This window comes from Nerophis lumbriciformis, linkage group LG11 (genome assembly GCF_033978685.3).
Source record: "Nerophis lumbriciformis linkage group LG11, RoL_Nlum_v2.1, whole genome shotgun sequence".
Taxonomy (NCBI): Eukaryota; Metazoa; Chordata; class Actinopteri; order Syngnathiformes; family Syngnathidae; genus Nerophis; species Nerophis lumbriciformis.
In genome coordinates, this window is record NC_084558.2 from 51,025,274 (window position 1) to 51,046,653 (window position 21,380).

Below are 21,380 nucleotides of genomic sequence, written 5' to 3' on the forward strand. Positions count from 1 at the left end.
AGAAATCACGATGTGAAACATGGAGACACGAATATAAAACGCTCCACGAAAAACAAAAATAATTGACTGTAAGAAAGATCACGAGGTTTCTATACAAACAAACGGTGTAACGTTACGTCTTATCGGGCAGAAAAATAACATCGTAAACGTCAAGGCTGCTCGCTCAGCTAGCATGGCAGTTTATTTTTGTACAACCTTTGAACGTTTGTTCGCTCACATTACGGATTCCAAAGCGACCCGAAGTTGTGCTTTTACGTCAAAATAAAGTTTTTTTTGTCGGAACATTTTGGCCTTTGAACTGTTAGCTTCTACGCTAACTGTTTGTCGACTAAGCTAGCTAGCTAAAATGAGCTAAGCAGCTGTGCTCGGCGATAATTCCCCGTCTTGTGCTAAATGAGAACGTAGTTCGGGAAAACGATATGTCGTCGCTAATATTTTCGTATTTAGCGTGGTTTATTTAAAGTGCAAAGGACAGAGGCGCTACAGTAGAACACGAAGCAACGTCAAAGTTGTCGGATAAATTACGTTTAAAAAGTGCCGTTAAAAAAAACGAATGTAAACGTGATTACGAAAAAGAGTCGATGCAAAAACTCTGTGGAAGATCGTGAATAGCTAGCTAGCTGGCATAGCGGGTTGAATTAGAGTACTGCTACCTCGGAATGTTTGTGCCTCCAGCAGGTGGGGACACACGCCAGCTAACAAAGCTGGTTATCGTGTTTGGAGACGTCTAGAAGGTCTGGTCGTCGTTACAGGACTCGGTGGCGTGGCCGAACGCCTCGCAGATGTCGCAGTACGGCCGCTCGTCGGCCCGGTTGCCGCGGTAACTGGAGTGCGGCACGGCGTCGGGGCTCTGCGCCTGCGTGGGACAATCCTCCGTGTCGTGGCGGTCGAAGCAGTCGCAGATGTCGCAGAAGAGACGCGGCGTGCTCTTCTTCTCGCGCCGCAACGCCGCCGGCTGCTCCGCGCTGGTGGAAACGTTACGATAAATACTCACGTTACAAAGAAAAACTGCTTCCGTTTATTAAAAATCACCACTCAAGTTTCTTAGTTTGTTCTGAAATGTTAAAGAACTTAACGGAAGTGGATGTAACAAATGTAACGTACTGAACATAACGTAACGTTACGTACTCTAACATGACGTTACATAATCCTGCGTACTGAACGTAACGTGATTTAACATAAAGTACGTGACTAAACATAACATAATCTAACGTGGCTGAACATAACGTAACATTGCATAATCTAGCGTACTGAACATAACGTGACTGAATAAAACGTAACGTTACACAATCTAGCGTACAGGACGTAACGTGATTTATCCTGACATAACACGTGGCTGAACATAATCTAACGTTACATAATCTTGTGTGCTGAATGTAACGTGATTGAATGTAACATGACTGAACATTACATATCGTTACATAATATTGTGACTGAATAAAACGTAACGTTACATAATCTATCATCGTACTAAACGTAGCGTGATTTAACATAACGTAACATACGTGGCTGAACATAATCTAACGTGACTGAACATAACGTAACATTACATAATCCAGCGTACTGAACATTACGTAAATGTTACATACTCTAATGTGACTGAACATAATCTAGCATACTGAACATAACGTGATTGAACATAATGTAACATACGTGACTAAACATAATCTAACGTTACATAATCTAACGTGATTGAACATAACGTAACATTACATAATCTAGCGTACTGAACATTATGTAACGTTACATACTCCAATGTGACTGAACATAATCTAGCGTACTGAACATAACATGATTGAACATAATGTAACATACGTGACTAAACATAATCTAACGTGATTGAACATAACGTAACATTACATAATCTAGCGTACTGAACATTACGTAAATGTTACATACTCTAATGTGACTGAAAATAATCTAGCATACTGAACATAATGTAACATACGTGACTAAACATACTCTAACATTACATAATCTAACGTGATTGAACATAACGTAACATTACATAATCCAGCGTACTGAACATTACGTAAATGTTACATACTCTAATGTGACTGAAAATAATCTAGCATACTGAACATAATGTAACATACGTGACTAAACATACCGGTAATCTAACGTTACATAATCTAACGTGATTGAACATAACGTAACATTACATAATCTAGCGTACTGAACATTATGTAACGTTACATACTCCAATGTGACTGAACATAATCTAGCGTACTGAACATAACATGATTGAACATAATGTAACATACGTGACTAAACATACTCTAACGTTACATAATCTAACGTGATTGAACATAACGTAACATTACATAATCTAGCGTACTGAACATTATGTAACGTTACATACTCCAATGTGACTGAACATAATCTAGCGTACTGAACATAACATGATTGAACATAATGTAACATACGTGACTAAACATACTCTAACGTTACATAATCTAACGTGATTGAACATAACGTAACATTACATAATCTGGCGTACTGAACATTACGTAACGTTACATACTCCAATGTGACTGAACAAAATCTAGCATACTGAACATAACGTGACTGAATAAAACGTAATGTTACACAATCTAGCGTATTGAACGTAACATGATTTAACATAACGTAACATACATGACTAAACATAATCTAACATTACATAATCTAACGTGACTGAACATTACGTAACTTTACATACTCTAATGTGACTGAACATAATCTATTGTTACATAATCTAGCGTACTGAACGGAACGTGATTTAACATAACGTACGTGACTAAACAACCTAACGTGACTGAACATAATCTAGCGTACTGAACATTACGTAACGTTACATACTCCAATGTGACTGAACAAAATCTAGCATACTGAACATAACGTGACTGAATAAAACGTAACGTTACACAATCTAGCGTACTGAACGTAACGTGATTTACTATAACGTAACGCACGTGACTGAACATAATCTAACGTTACATAATCCAAAGTGACTGAAATTTAACGTAACATTACATAATCTAGCGTACTGAACATTACGTAACGTTACATGCTCTAATGTGACTGAACATAATCTATTGTTACATAATCTAGCGTACTGAACATAACGTGACTGAATAAAACGTAACGTTACATAATCTAGCGTACTTAACATAACGTGATTGAATAAAACGTATCGTTACACAATCTAGCGAACTGAACGTAACGTGATTTAACATAACGTAACATACGTAAATGAACGTAACGTAACATTACATAATCTAGCGTACTGAACATAACGTGACTGAATAAAACGTAACGTTACACAATCTAGCGTACTGAACGTAACGTGATTTACTATAACGTAACGCACGTGACTGAACATAATCTAACGTTACATAATCCAAAGTGACTGAACATAACGTAACATTACATAATCTAGCGTACTGAACAATACGTAACGTTACATACTCTGTGACTGAACATAATCTATCGTTACATAATTTAGCGTACTGAAAGTAACGTGACTGAACGTAACGTGACTGAATAAAACGTAACGTTACATAATCTAGCATACTGAACATAACGTGATTGAATAAAACGTATCGTTACACAATCTAGCGAACTGAACGTAACGTGATTTAACATAACGTAACATACGTAAATGAACGTAACGTAACATTACATAATCTAGCGTACTGAACATAACGTGACTGAATAAAACGTAACGTTACACAATCTAGCGTACTGAACGTAACGTGATTTACTATAACGTAACGCACGTGACTGAACATAATCTAACGTTACATAATCCAAAGTGACTGAAACATTACGTAACGTTACATGCTCTAATGTGCCTGAACATAATCTATCGTTACATAATCTAGCGTACTGAACATAACGTGACTGAATAAAACGCAACGTTACATAATCTAGCCTACTGAACATAACGTAGCGTTACATACTCTAAAATGACTGAACATAACATAACATTACATAATCTAGCGTACTGAACATAACGTAACGTTACATACTCTAATATGACTGAACGTAACCTGACTGAATAAAACATTACATAATCTAGTGTACTGAACGTAACGTGATTAAACATAACGTAACATCCGTGACTGAACATAATCTAACGCTACATAATCTATTGTTACTGAAGATAACGTAACATTACATAATCTAGCGTACTGAACATTACGTAACGTTACATACTCCAATGTGACTGAACATAATCTAGATAACGTGACTGAATAAAACGTAACGTTACACAATCTAGCGTACTGAACGTAACGTGATTTACTATAACGTAACGCACGTGACTGAACATAATCTAACGTTACATAATCCAAAGTGACTGAAACATAACGTAACATTACATAATCTAGCGTACTGAACATGACAGGAACGGAACGTAACGTAAGGTTACATACTATCACGTGACTGAACGTAACGTTACATACTATCACGTGACTGAACGTAACGTAAGGTTACATACTATCACGTGACTGAACGTAACATTACATACTATCACGTGACTGAACGTTACATACTATCACGTGACTGAACGTAACTTAAGGTTACATACTATCACGTGACTGAACGTAACTTAAGGTTACATACTATCACGTGACTGAACGTAACGTTACATACTATCACGTGACTGAACGTAACGTTACATCTTATCACGCGACTAAACGTAACGTTACACACTATCACGTGACTGAACGTAACGTTACATCTTATCACGTGACTAAACGTAACGTTACATGATATCACGTGACTGAACGTAACGTTACATACTATCACGTGACTGTATGTAATAATGTGATAGTATGTAACGTTACGTTCAGTCACATAACGTTACATACTATCACGTGACTGAACGTAACGTTATATACCATCACGTGACTGAACGTAACGTAACGTTACATACTATCACGTGACTGAACGTAACGTTACATACCATCACGTGACTGAACGTAACGTTACATACCATCACGTGACTGAACGTAACGTTACATACTATCACGTGACTGAACGTAACGTTACATACTATCACGTGACTGAACGTAACATAACGTTACATACTATCACGTGACTGAATGTAACTTAAGGTTACATACTATCACGTGACTGAACATAACGTTACATACTATCACGTGACTGAACATAACGTAAGGTTACATGATATCACGTGACTGAACGTAACGTAAGGTTACATACTATCACGTGACTGAATGTAAGGTTACATACTATCACGTGACTGAACATAAGGTAAGGTTACATACTATCACGTGACTGAACGTAACGTTACGTACTATCACGTGACTGAACATAACGTTACATACTATCACGTGACTGAACGTAACATAACGTTACATACTATCACGTGACTGAACGTAATGTAACGTTACATACTATCACGTGACTGAACGTAAGGTTACATACTATCACGTGACTGAACGTAACATAACGTTACATACTATCACGTGACTGAACGTAACGTAAGGTTACATACTATCACGTGACTGAACGTAAGGTTACATACTATCACGTGACTGAATGTAATGTAACGTTACATACTATCACGTGACTGAACGTAAGGTTACATACTATCACTTGACTGAACGTAACATAACGTTACATACTATCACGTGACTGAACGTAACGTAAGGTTACATGATATCACGTGACTGAACGTAACGTAAGGTTACATACTATCACGTGACTGAACGTAACGTTACATACTATCACGTGACTGAACGTAACGTAAGGTTACATACTATCACGTGACTGAACGTAAGGTTACATACTATCACGTGACTGAATGTAACATAACGTTACATACTATCACGCGACTGAACATAAGGTAAGGTTACATACTATCACGTGACTGAACGTAACGTTACGTACTATCACGTGACTGAACATAACGTTACATACTATCACGTGACTGAACGTAACATAACGTTACATACTATCACGTGACTGAACGTAACATAACGTTACATACTATCACGTGACTGAACGTAACGTAAGGTTACATGATATCACGTGACTGAACGTAACGTAAGGTTACATACTATCACGTGACTGAATGTAACGTAAGGTTACATACTATCACGTGACTGAACGTAACGTTACATACTATCACGTGACTGAACATAAGGTAAGGTTACATACTATCACGTGACTGAACGTAACGTTACGTACTATCACGTGACTGAACATAACGTTACATACTATCACGTGACTGAACGTAACATAACGTTACATACTATCACGTGACTGAACGTAATGTAACGTTACATACTATCACGTGACTGAACGTAAGGTTACATACTATCACGTGACTGAACGTAACATAACGTTACATACTATCACGTGACTGAACGTAACGTAAGGTTACATACTATCACGTGACTGAACGTAAGGTTACATACTATCACGTGACTGAATGTAATGTAACGTTACATACTATCACGTGACTGAACGTAAGGTTACATACTATCACTTGACTGAACGTAACATAACGTTACATACTATCACGTGACTGAACGTAACGTAAGGTTACATGATATCACGTGACTGAACGTAACGTAAGGTTACATACTATCACGTGACTGAACGTAACGTTACATACTATCACGTGACTGAACGTAACGTAAGGTTACATACTATCACGTGACTGAACGTAAGGTTACATACTATCACGTGACTGAATGTAACATAACGTTACATACTATCACGCGACTGAACATAAGGTAAGGTTACATACTATCACGTGACTGAACGTAACGTTACGTACTATCACGTGACTGAACATAACGTTACATACTATCACGTGACTGAACGTAACATAACGTTACATACTATCACGTGACTGAACGTAACATAACGTTACATACTATCACGTGACTGAACGTAACGTAAGGTTACATGATATCACGTGACTGAACGTAACGTAAGGTTACATACTATCACGTGACTGAATGTAACGTAAGGTTACATACTATCACGTGACTGAACGTAAGGTTACATACTATCACGTGACTGAACGTAACGTTGCATGATATCACGTGACTGAACGTAAGGTTACAAAAAGTAACGTGAGTGATTGTTTGAAGTTGCTTCTTACCCGTCGTCGTTCCCGTTGAACTCTGCCAAGGCCAACTTCTTCAGTTTGACCTTCAGTTCTTCGTTCTTGCGCTGCAGGTCCACGATGACGCTATTGAGGAAGTTGATCTGATGAGGGAGACACACCAACATGAACATGTCACTATGTTGCACAGCTTCCTGTCAAGATGGCGGCGTGGCGTCACCTGGCCCTCCGCAAACTCCTTCTCCTCCCTCAGCTGCTCCAGCGCCGCCTCGCCTGCGTGGAAGGGGGCGTGTCAGACACAAATGACGCTTAGGTGGTCGCCGCCTCCTCACCTGAGAGCTCCGCCTCCAGCCCGCCGCTGTCTTCCGAGGCCGAGCGTGCCGCCAGCCTGCGCTCCAGACCGCGGACGCGCTCCTGCAGCTGCGCCTTGTCCCGCTCCAGCGTCTCCACGGCCGCCTGCAGCGTCTTGGCCACCGCCTTCTCGCCGCGCAGCACGGCCACCTGGCGAGGGGCGGAGTCACCGCATTTAATCTGACCATTTCATCATCATCATGGTCGTGGTCACGGCGCCGCGTGCACACGCACCTCGTTCCGCAGCGTCTCCAGCTCGCGGTCTTTGTCCGAGTCCCGTCGCTCCGAGTCCTGATTGGACATTTTCTCTCTGCGGGGGGAACAGCAGAATGATGCGTTCAATGACCGTCGTCATGTGGACACTGGACACTTCATTAGGTACAGACCCACACTTCCTGTCCGACACCATACTGGCAGTTTGGTGCAGATCTGGATAAAGGTGCATACTTTCCCTTGTTAGCGGCCAATTTGCTGAGTTGGCGTAATTATAATATTGCAAAGTAGCACACAGCACACTTTGTTCTCCAGTCGTGAGGTCGTCTTACGTAACGTTTTTGTCACATTGCGTAAAGTCCCATTACACTATGTCACGTTACATCACATCACGTTACATTAGGTCCCGTTGTTACGTCATGTTGCATTACGTTTTGTCGCTTTACATTACGTCACGATTCGTTATGTTACATCACGTCATGTCGCATTGCGTTACATCGCGTTGCGTTATGTTAAGTCGCTCTGTTGAGTCTCGTTACATTAGGTGCCGTTACGTCACATTACGTTACGTTTTGTCACGTTACGTAAAGTCCCATTACACTATCACGCCACGTCACGTCGAGTCCCGTGACTTTGAGTCGCATGACACTGTTACAGTACGCCATGTCACGTCACGTTACATCACATCACGTTATGTTAAGTCTCGTTACATTACGTCCCGTTGTTACGTCATGCTGCATTACGTTTTGTCACATTACGTTACGTTTTGTTGCTTTACATTACGTCACGATTCATTATGTTACATCACGTCATGTCGCATTGCGTTACATCGCGTTGCGTTATGTTAAGTCGCTCTGTTGAGTCTCGTTACATTAGGTGCCGTTACGTTTTGTCACGTTACGTAAAGTCCCATTACACTATCACGTCACGTCCCGTGACTTTGAGTCGCATGACACTGTTACAGTACGCCACGTCACGTCACGTTACATCACATCGCGTTATGTTAAGTCTCGTTACATTAGGTCCCGTTGTTACGTCATGTTGCATTATGTTTTGTCACATTACGTTACGTTTTGTTGCTTTACATTACGTCACGATTCATTATGTTACATCACGTCATGTCGCATTGCGTTACATCGCGTTGCGTTATGTTAAGTCGCTCTGTTGAGTCTCGTTACATTAGGTGCCGTTACGTCACATTACGTTACGTTTTGTCACGTTGCGTAAAGTCCCATTACACTATCACGTCACGTCACGTCGAGTCCCGTGACTTTGAGTCACATGACATTGTTACAGTACGCCATGTCACGTCACGTTACATCACGTCTCGTTACATTAGGTCCCGTTGTTACGTCATGCTGCATTACGTTTTGTCACATTACGTTACGTTTTGTCACTTTACATTACGTCCCGATTCGTTATGTTACATCACGTTGTCACATTACATTGCATCGTGTTATGTTAAGTCGCTTTGTTGAGTCTCGTTACATTAGGTCCTGTTATGTCACGTTACATTACGTCACATTGCGTTACGTTTTGTAACGTTGCGTAAAGTCCCATTACACTATCACGTTACATCACGTCACATTACGTCGTGTTACGTCAAGTCTCGTGACTTTGAGTCGCATGACATTGTTACAGTACGCCATGTCACGTCACGTTACATCGCATCGCGTTAGGTCCCGTTGTTACGTCATGCTGCATTAGGTTTTGTCACATTACATTACGTTTTGTCACTTTACATTTCGTCACGATTCGTTATGTTACATTACGTCATGTCACATTGCGTTGCCCTGTTAAGTCGCATTATATTAGGTCCCGTTATGTCACATAACGTTATGTTTTGTCACATTATGTTACGCCACGTTACATTACATCGCGATTCATTATATTACGTCACGTTACGTTTTGTCACGTTACGTAAAGTTCCATTACACTATCACGCCACGTCACGTTGAGTCCCGTGACTTTGAGTCGCATGACATTGTTACAGTACGCCATGTCACGTCACGTTACATCACATCGCGTTATGTTAAGTCTTGTTACATTAGGTCCCGTTGTTACGTCATGTTGCATTACGTTTTGTCACATTACGTTACGTTTTGTCGCTCTACATTACATCACGATTCGTTGTTACATCACGTTGTCACATTACATTGCATCGCGTTATGTTAAGTCGCTTTGTTGAGTCTCATTACATTAGATCCTGTTATGTCACGTTACATTACGTCACGTTGCGTAAAGTCCCATTACACTATCACGTTACATCACGTCACATTACGTCAAGTCCCGTGACTTTGAGTCGCATGACATTGTTACAGTACGCCATGTCACGTCACGTTACATCGCATCGCGTTATGTTAAGTCTTGTTACATTAGGTCCCGTTGTTACGTCATGTTGCATTACGTTTTGTCACATTACGTTACGTTTTGTCGCTTTACGTTACGTCACGATTCATTATGTTACATTACATTATGTCACATTACGTTACATCGCGTTGTGTTATGTTAAGTCGCTTTGTTGAGTCTCGTTACATTAGGTCCCGTTATGTCACGTCACATTACGTTACGTCACATTGCATAAAGTCCCATTACACTATCACTTCACGTCATGTCGAGTCCCGTGACTTTGAGTCGCATGACATTGTTACAGTACGCCACGTCACGTTACATCACATCGCGTTATGTTAAGTCTCGTTACATTAGGTCCCGTTGTTACGTCATGTTGCATTACGTTTTGTCACTTTACATTACGTCACGATTCGTTATGTTACATTACGTCATGTCACCTTGCGTTACATTGCGTTGCGTTATGTTCAGTCGCTTTGTTGAGTCTCGTTACATTAGGTCCCGTTATGTGACATCACGTTGCGTTACGTCACATTACGTTACGTTTTGTCACATTGTTACGCCACGTTACTTTACGTCACGATTCATTATATTATGTCACGTTACCTTTTGTCACGTTGCGTAAAGTCCCATTACACTATCACGTTACGTCGTGTTACGTCGAGTCCCGTGACTTTGAGTCGCATGACATTGTTACAGTACGCCATGTCACGTCACGTTACATCGCATCAAGTTATGTTAAGTTTCGTTACATTAGGTCCCGTTGTTACGTCATGTTGCATTACGTTTTGTCACATTACGTTTACGTTTTGTCGCTTTACATTACGTCACGCTTTGTTATGTTACATTACGTCATGTCACCTTGCGTTACATCGCGTTGCGTTATGTTAAGTCGCTCTGTTGAGTCTCGTTACATTAGGTCCCGTTATGTCACAACATGTTGCATTACGTCACGTTTTGTCACGTTGCGTAAAGTCCCATTACACTATCACGTCACGTCACGTCGAGTCCCGTGACTTTGAGTCGCATGACATTGTTACAGTACGCCACGTCACGTTACATCGCATCGCTTTATGTGAAGTCTCGTTACATTAGGTCCCGTTGTTACGTCATGTTGCATTACGTTTTGTCACATTACGTTTACGTTTTGTCGCTTTACATTACGTCACGATTCGTTACGTTACATTACGTCATGTCACCTTGCGTTACATCGCGCTGCGTCATGTTAAGTCGCTGTTAAGTCTTGTTACATTAGGTCCCGCTATGTCACATCACGTTGCATTACGTCACATTTTGTCACGTTGCGTAAAGTCCCATTACACTATCACGTCACGTCACGTCGAGTCCCGTGACTTTGAGTCGCATGACACTGTTACAGTACGCCACGTCACGTTACATCGCATCGCTTTATGTGAAGTCTCGTTACATTAGGTCCCGTTGTTACGTCATGTTGCATTACGTTTTGTCACATTACGTTTACGTTTTGTCGCTTTACATTACGTCACGATTCATTATGTTACATTACATTACATCGCGTTATGTTAAGTCGCTTTGTTGAGTCTCGTTACATTAGGTCCCGTTATGTCACATCACGTTACGTTTTGTCACATTATGTTACGCCACGTTACATTACGTTGCGATTCATTATATTACGTCACGTTGCGTAAAGTCCCATTACACTATCACGTCACGTTACGTCAAGTCCCGTGACTTTGAGTCGCATGACACTGTTAGAGTACGCCATGTCATGTCACGTTACATCGCATCGAGTTACATTAAGTCTCGTTACATTAGATACCGTTGTTACGTCATGTTGCATTACGTTTTGTCACATTACGTTTACGTTTTACATTACGTCACGATTCGTTATGTTACACTACGTCATGTCACCTTGCGTTACATCGCGCTGCGTCATGTTAAGTCGCTCTGTTGAGTCTCGTTACATTAGGTCCCGTTATGTCACATCACGTTGCATTACGTCACATTTTGTCACGTTGCGTAAAGTCCCATTACACTATCACGTCACGCCACATTACGTCGAGTCCCGTGACTTTGAGTCGCATGACATTGTTACAGTACGCCACGTCACGTTACATCGCATCGCTTTATGTGAAGTCTCGTTACATTAGGTCCCGTTGTTACGTCATGTTGCATTACGTTTTGTCACATTACGTTTACGTTTTGTCGCTTTACATTACGTCACGATTCGTTACGTTACATTACGTCATGTCACCTTGCGTTACATCGCGCTGCGTCATGTTAAGTCGCTCTGTTGAGTCTCGTTACATTAGGTCCCGTTATGTCACATCACGTTGCATTACGTCACGTTTTGTCACGTTGCGTAAAGTCCCATTACGCTATCACGTCACGTCGAGTCCCGTGACTTTGAGTCGCATGACACTGTTACAGTACGCCACGTCACGTTACATCGCATCGCTTTATGTGAAGTCTCGTTACATTAGGTCCCGTTGTTACGTCATGTTGCATTACGTTTTGTCACATTACGTTTACGTTTTGTCGCTTTACATTACGTCACGATTCGTTATGTTACATTACGTCATGTCACCTTGCGTTACATCGCGTTGCGTTATGTTAAGTCGCTCTGTTGAGTCTCGTTACATTAGGTCCCGTTATGTCACAACTTGTTGCATTACGTCACGTTTTGTCACGTTGCGTAAAGTCCCATTACACTATCACGTCACGTCACGTTACGTCGAGTCCCATGACTTTGAGTCGCATGACACTGTTACAGTACGCCATGTCACGTTACATCGCATCGCTTTATGTGAAGTCTCGTTACATTAGGTCCCGTTGTTACGTCATGTTGCATTACGTTTTGTCACATTACGTTACGTTTTGTCGCTTTACATTACGTCACGATTCGTTATGTTACATTACGTCATGTCACCTTGCGTTACATCGCGCTGCGTCATGTTAAGTCGCTCTGTTGAGTCTCGTTACATTAGGTCCCGTTATGTCACATCGCGTTACATTACGTCACGTTGCGTAAAGTCCCATTACACTATCACGTCACGCCACATTACGTCGAGTCCCGTGACTTTGAGTCAGGACCAGACTCTCCTCCAGGTAACCTTTTCTTTGAACTGTTTTGTAACAAAGGCGATGGCTGTTTACGACCCCCCTCCCTTAGAAGCAGCTGTTGCCATGTAATCAGGGAAAGTCCAAATCAAAGAGGAGGCGTACAATCTTAGCCCAGACGTTTCTCCTCAATTGAGCCAAATTTAGTTCTGTCTGTTTGATTCCTTGCTTCTTGTCTTGTTTAATAAATGTCATCAGTGTTTGAACCTGACAGTACTGAGCAGCAATATCAGGGTCTATGGTTATCATCACACTCGGGGGGGGATGTGACAAATATGAATGTTGAAATCACTGCCTGACGGCCGCAGTTTGACCCTGGAACAGATGATTCCCTGTGGGGGGAACAAAACAATATTTCCCACAAGGATGGAGATGCTTTGCTTAAAGAGGAACGCTCTTGGCGCCGCTGACAAGGGACAGGAAGTAGTAGCCTCTGTCGCTTTGAGCGCAGCTGTTCTCTTTGCCGCCACAAAGCCGCATTGATTCCACATCAGCACACACACACACACACACACACACACACGCGCGCGCGATGATGTCATAGCCAGGCGCTGCAAGGAGGGCACGCTCAGCCATTACATAACAGCAGTGATGCAAACAGGAAGTGTTTGTCTTCATGTCAGGACAATACAACCAATCACGTCCCATCTGGAGCGATGACATCACAGCTTGAGCTGCGGAAGGAAAACGTGCGCGCACACACACACACACACACACACACACACACACACACACACGCTAAAAATAAAGCGAACGTCAGGGCAGAACAGAACTTCACCGTTAAATCCTATTTTCTCTTCAAATGGAACTCATTAATACAAATTATTTAACAATTATTAAAAATATTTGTATTATTATTATTAGGGCCCGCAATGGGACATAAGGACCTATTGTTATTCGATCGTTTTATTCTTTCTTATTATTATTATTCTTCCGCAGCTTTGCGCACTACTTTGACCCCCTTAACATGCTTCAAAACTCACCAAATTTTACACACACATCAGTAATATACGGCAAAACCTTTTATCAAACAACCAAACCTCAAAACTCAAAATTGCGCTCTAGCGCCCCCTAGGAAAAAAAAAAACTAGACTGCCTGTAACTCCCACTAGGAAGGTCGGAGAGACATGAAACAAAAACCTCTATGTAGGTCTGACTTAGACCTAGTTCTCATAATTGTATATCCTCGGGCTAAAATCAACAGGAAGTTGGCAATTCCCCCTTCAAGACAAAAAAGTACTAAAAACAGTCACTTTTGCCTCTTTGAGCTGCTATTTGACCCCCTTAACATGCTTCAAAACTCACCAAACTGAACACACATATCAGGACTGGCTAAAACTGTGATATAGGTAATGAAAAAACCTAACCCCAAATCTAAAAATTGCGCTCTACAGCAATTTTTGAATAAAACGGACAAAAAACTGCTCCTCGGAAGATAAAAATTACAAAACTGCCTGTAACTCCCACTGGGAAGGTTGGAGAGACATGAAACAAATACCTGTATGTAGGTCTCACTTGGACCTACATTTCATTAATTGACAACCCCCAGGAAAAATCCACAGGAAGTTTGCTATTCCCCCTTCAAAACAATTTTTTTGTAAAAACCGGTCACCTTCCTTCAAAAACGAACTCCTCTGAGCGCGTTTGTCGTTTCGCCTTCAAAATAACACAGGAGAGACATTGAACCCTTGTGAATACAACAACAGAAGCGCTTTTTAATTAACTGCTCCGGTTTTGATTTTATGACCCTTCAAAGACCCGCTGCGCTGATGCTGCTGCAATGCTGTTTTTTTAAGATGGCTGCTTAAAAGCAGGAAGCACCAACGTGCCCACACAATGCAGACAAGGTAGGTACACTAGACAAAAGTCTTGGGACACTTCAGACTAAAAGTAGACAAAAGTATTGGGACACTTAGGACTAGAACCTGCCAAATACGCGGGCCCGAACAACGCTGCTTGCAGCTTTAATTATTTTTGTTATTGCATCATTCGAACATTTTGCTGCTATATGGAGCGAAAGGTCACACGTTCACTTGTATTCATGTGTAATGCCATCTGGCACCACCAGTGGGCGGTGTGTGTGTGTGTGTGTACATGTCCCTACTTTTTCATCCCATTTGAAAAGGTTCCATTGCAGATGAAAAGTCCCCTGGTCTAAGGGAGGCCCGGCCCTCTCTGCAGTTGAGTGAGACTCACATTTCCCTGCGCAGGAGGTGCTGCTGCTCCTGGGACAGACTGAGGTCCTCCTGGTATTTGGAATTCTGCTGTTTCAAAGCGTCCAGCTGCACAAAAGCAGGAAAGTCACCATGAATAAGATACTGGCTTTAATCTCAATCTTCTGACAAGCATTTAGAATACAAGCGCTATTATTTGTGTACTTCCCAATCGCATTAATTGAGCGACACGACAGAAGCGTCTAAAAATAAAACCGCAGCTCTAAACGAGTCATTAATTAATGAGGACTTTCACTTTAACCAGGCAGACGAACACGTGCGCTTCTTTTTGTGTGCACGTTTTCTGTTTTATCTGCAAGCATCACTTCTTCCTCTAAGTGTGTTGGGTCTTTGTGCACATCATGATTTGATAAGTCGAAATCGATTCTAGATTCAAAGCGATTCTTGCAATGTACTATTTGGTATAAGAATTATAATGAAAAACAGGTTACAGGTTAGAAAAGGTTCTTCTGGTTGCATGGAGACATATTTTTAAAAATTAAATGTTATGAAAAAAAAACATATATAAATATTTTTTTATATAAAAAAAAATGTAATATTTTTTTTATTTAAAAAATAGAATTTTAAATAAAAAATGTTTTTTTTTGCTAAAATATATTTTTTATTTAAAAATATATGCTAATTAATTTTCTAATGTTGAAAAAATAATATATATTTTTTCAAAATATTAAATTTTTAAAAGGATGAAAAAATATGTTTTTTTATTAAAACAAATATAAAAAAATAGATGTTTTATAATAAGAATATGTAATATTCTTTAAATAACAAAAGATATTTTAGTTTTTTATTTAAAAAATTAAATATTTTTTCAATAAGATTACATTTTTAAAAAGATGAAAAAAAATAAAAATGAACAAATATAAAAAAATCTTTTTTTTTAAATAAATTTTTTTTAAATATTATTTTATTAAAAACCTATTAAAAAAATATATATATATATTTTATAACAAAATATATTTTTTATTAAATCGATCTTTTAATGCAACATATATTAAAAATATTTTTATGAATCATAAATTGATTTAGATTCATGAATCAATTTATGAATCTAAATCGATTTAGATTCATAAATCTAAATCGATTTATGACTTAGATCTATGAATCTAAATCAAAAATTATGAATTAATTATTCATCATTTTTGAAAATTATGAATCGATTTAGAATCGGAATGAACAAGAATCGCCATACGAATGTGAATCGATTATTTTGTGCACCTGTATCATTTAACCATCACTAGTATTTTCTGGGATGCACAAAAAAAACGATTTACATCCGAATCGCGATTCTTAATTATCCAGATTCATAATTAAATTTTTTTTTTTTTTTTTTTTTAAGAATAATTTTTGTCAACATTTTTAAGCCACCTCTGTACAACCAGTGTAAGAATATAAATGTCAAATATAGTTTTAAGTCTTTAGACAATAGTTTGTATGACCTTTAAAAAAATAAAATAGACAGGAACACGCAAAATATGCAATATTTATGCATATTTGCATCATATAGCCCCACCAAAAAGCAAGGTACAAAGTGGAATATTTGGAATACATTTTGTAAAACCATATTTTTTATTAAAATATATTTTTTAATTAAAAAAAGCAGTTTTTTTATTAAAAACTATTTTTTTTAATATAAAAACTATATTTTTTTATATAAAAAAATATTTTTTATATTTAAAAAATACATTAATTATTGAATTAATTTTTTTAAATAAAAAATATATATTAAAAATATATTTTAATGAATCCAAATCGATTTGGATTCATGAATCGATTTAGGAATCTAAATAAAAAATTTATTAATTTATGATTTAGATTCATGAATTAATGATTCATAATTTTTTTAAATTATGAATAGTTTTAGAATCGGAATGAATAAGATTCATGATTCTTATTCATCTATGTTTCAAAAATAATAATTATTTTTTTATAAATCAAATATTTTATTAAAAAGTTGTTTTTAGGTCATCATCGTGTTCTAACCTGTTTTAAAAAAGTTTCGTAATCATACCAAGTATTACATTTCCAGAATCGGTTCGAATCGAGAAACGATTCTGAATGGAATTGGAATCAGATGGAATTATTAGGTGCCCAAAGAGTCAAACACTATTTACCCTTTGTTCCCAAAATGGTCCCTCATAAAAGTGTAATAATTATTTCTTAAACTGTAGATTTTGTTTTTACAAAACTAGTTTTTATGTTTTTCTGGCCTTTTATAAAAAAAAATATAGTCAAGATCAGTGTATCCTTTTGCATCAGTTTATCCTTTCCATCCTTACACTTTCCATCCTTTGTAACTGCGCTACTGTGTGGAACAATTTCCCTTGTGGATCAATAAAGTTTGTCTAAGTCTAAGTCATGCAAAATATGCAGTTTTTATGCATATTTGCACTATATTTAAAAAACAAGGTAGAAAGTGGAATTGTGTTGTATTATTTTGGTATTTCACTAATGTTTACTGTTAGCATGTTGAGTTAAAGTTAGCATGCTAGCTTTTATTAGCTAATTTGACAGGTTTACGCCTCAGAGTCATGTTTTGTTACTTTACTTATGCTGGCATTTCACATGTTTAGCTAAAGTTAGCAGGCTAGCTTTTATTAGCTTTTTTGCTAATTCATGCATGCTTCCTGTGGGCATGTTAAGCTAAATTGTTTTATTTTTTTCCTTTTTTTTTAATAGCAAATTTTGCTTGAATATATATTTTGGTGCTCGACTCTTTACGTTAAGATGCTAGCTTTTTTCTTGCACATTTTTGGGGTACACGTCTCGAGTCATATATTTTGGTATTTCACACATGCTTGCTGTTAGCATGCTAGCTTTTTTTAAAGCTAAATGAGCAGGTGTGCAACTCAAAGTTATACATTGTGGTAATTTACACATGCTAATGCTAGCATGCTGGCTTCTTTTTCTAATTCTGCGGGTATGAACAGCAGTGGAATTGAAAAAATGGAATTGTGTTGTATTCCAGCCTTAATACAATCAGGGCTGTGAAAATGAACGCGTTAATGGCGATTAATCCATCATCATGATTAAAATTATTAACACAATTAACAGCAAAATGTTGACTTTAGTACATGAAAAAAAATCACGCATCATGCAAAAAGAGTGCATTTGAAATATAACGTGGCTAAAACAAAAGTAGTCATTCATGTGCATCATCACTTGAAAATATAACGTGGCTAAAACAAAAGTAGTCATTCATGTGCATCATCACTTGAAAATATAACGTGGCTAAAACAAAAGTAGTCATTCATGTGCATCATCACTTGAAAATATAACGTGGCTAAAACAAAAGTAGTCATTCATGTGCATCATCACTTGAAAATATAACGTGGCTAAAACAAAAGTAGTCATTCATGTGCATCATCACTTGAAAATATAACGTGGCTAAAACAAAAGTAGTCATTCATGTGCATCATCACTTGAAAATATAACGTGGCTAAAACAAAAGTAGTCATTCATGTGCATCATCACTTGAAAATATAACGTGGCTAAAACAAAAGTAGTCATTCATGTGCATCATCACTTGAAAATATAACGTGGCTAAAACAAAAGTAGTCATTCATGTGCATCATCACATCTTATCGGACCAGACAGAGAGACAAGTCTTAGCCGATGGTGAGGCTGTTTTGTATTTCTATACGTCAAGTAAACGTGTGTCTGCGACTGAGTCGTCTGTTGAAAAGTCAGACCTAACAAAAAAGCGGGACGTACATGTTGGGTCCCCCCGAGGTGTGGTGAGCACTAAAGAAGCGAGGGTTTGTACCTGGTAGCCAGGAGAATACACAGAGTAAGCGCGATGCAGCGCCGCCGCCGCCGCCACATCCATGCCTGCACCCGGAGCTCCGCCGCTAAACGCCTTCTTGCTGCTCTGTCTTGTGATGTCACCGAGCACCCTCTCTCTCCCTCCCTCTCGCTCGCTCACTCCCGCTCCCATTATGTAAGCGCCACTAAGCCCCGCCCCCCCCTTTCTCCCAGCTGTTCTACCACAAAGTGTGCACAAGGCACTCGGCGTCAATCAGCTCGCACTGAAACATCTAAACATGACCGAGTCAGAGGTCCCTCAATCAAGTCATAGAATGTTCTGGAAAAAGACACGTAATAAGTTGCACAAACGATCAAAAAGGCAAACAAAGTGGTGAAAATGTATTGAATTTTTTGGCAGTTTATCTAAGCAATATTATTTATTTATGAATTTAGTTAGAATGTATATTTTTAGCACTGCATAATTGGATGTAAATTCATTTATCATCACTTTTAATGAGTCATACTTGAATATAAATTAATTTATCATCACTTTTTATGAGTCATAATTGGATGTAAATTCATTATTATCACTTTTTATGAGTCATAATTGGATGTAAATTCATTTATCATCAATTGTTATGAGTCATAATTGGATGTAAATTAATTATCATCACTTTTTATGAGTCATAATTGGATGTAAATTAATTATCATCACTTTTTATGAGTCATAATTGGATGTAAATTCATTATCATCACTTTTTATGAGTCATAATTGGATGTAAATTCATTATCATCACTTTTTATGAGTCATAATTGGATGTAAATTCATTTATCATCACTTGTTATGAGTCATAATTGGATGTAAATTAATTATCATCACTTGTTATGAGTCATAATTGGATGTAAATTAATTATCATCACTTTTTATGAGTCATAATTGGATGTAAATTAATTATCACTTTTTATGAGTCATAATTGGATGTAAATTCATTTATCATCACTTTTAATGAGTCATACTTGAATATAAATTAATTTATCATCACTTTTTATGAGTCATAATTGGATGTAAATTCATTATTATCACTTTTTATGAGTCATAATTGGATGTAAATTCATTTATCATCACTTGTTATGAGTCATAATTGGATGTAAATTAATTATCATCACTTTTTATGAGTCATAATTGGATGTAAATTCATTTATCATCACTTGTTATGAGTCATAATTGGATGTAAATTCATTTATCATCACTTGTTATGAGTCATAATTGGATGTAAATTAATTATCATCACTTTTTATGAGTCATAATTGGATGTAAATTCATTATTATCACTTTTTATGAGTCATAATTGGATGTAAATTCATTTATCATCACTTGTTATGAGTCATAATTGGATGTAAATTAATTATCATCACTTGTTATGAGTCATAATTGGATGTAAATTCATTATTATCACTTTTTATGAGTCAAAATTGGATGTAAATTCATTTATCATCACTTGTTATGAGTCATAATTGGATGTAAATTCATTTATCATCACTTTTTATGAGTCCCTTAAATTAGTAGGGGAGAAAAAATCTAATCTATTCACATCCGAATCTAAGGTGGTGCAGTTTTAACCAGTCTTGCACAATTTCTTCTCTCTCTCCGGATCTCTTATTTTAATGTTTATTTGTTTGTTTTATGACAATTTCGTTGCTTTCTGCAGCACTCTTTTTTTATTTTATGTATTTATTACCGTATTTTTCGGACTATAAGTCGCAGTTTTTTTCATAGTTTGGCCGGGCTCCAGTGCGACTTATATATGTTTTTTTCCTTTTTTATTATGCATTTTTGGCAGGTGCGACTTATACTCCGGTGCGACTTATACTCCGAAAAATACGGTAATTTAGTTTTTTAGCAAAAAATGTTTTGCTCCTTGCAGCACTCGTTTTTATTTATTTTATTATATTTTTATCAACATTTTTTTGCTCTCTGCAGCACTCATTGTTTATGATCTTTATTTTACTTTTATTTATTTATCTCTTTATTTTTTTATCGACATAGAAAATGGATGGATAGAATGTTTTCACCCTCTGCAGCACTCATTTTTAAAATGTTTTATTTTTGTAATTTTTTCATCCACAATTTTTTTCTCTCTGCAGCACTTTTTTTTAAAAACATTTTTTTTTAATTTATTTATTTTGTTTTTTAGCGACAATTTATTTGCTCCTTGCATCAATCATTATTTATCTTTATTTTATTTTATCTTTTTTTTAAATCAACGTATGAAATGGATGGAATTTCTCTCTGCAGCACT

The 21,380-nt window shown here is 37.9% G+C and overlaps 1 protein-coding gene across 2 annotated transcripts in view; it reads right to left on the reverse strand.

Annotated features, from left to right (window-relative positions):
- Positions 1 to 346: 346 nt before the first annotated feature.
- Positions 347 to 21,380, reverse strand: part of clip1b (CAP-GLY domain containing linker protein 1b) — a 97,433-nt gene continuing 76,399 nt past the window's right edge. For both annotated transcript variants that reach the window (XM_072914171.1, XM_061966308.1), the window contains 6 exons: positions 15,299 to 15,384; positions 7,676 to 7,751; positions 7,423 to 7,591; positions 7,311 to 7,363; positions 7,127 to 7,233; positions 347 to 965 (listed from right to left, as the gene is read on the reverse strand). In XM_072914171.1, the coding sequence (XP_072770272.1) occupies positions 728 to 965; positions 7,127 to 7,233; positions 7,311 to 7,363; positions 7,423 to 7,591; positions 7,676 to 7,751; positions 15,299 to 15,384 (729 nt within the window). In that variant the 3' untranslated portion in view covers positions 347 to 727. The remainder of the gene's footprint in view (positions 966 to 7,126; positions 7,234 to 7,310; positions 7,364 to 7,422; positions 7,592 to 7,675; positions 7,752 to 15,298; positions 15,385 to 21,380) is intronic.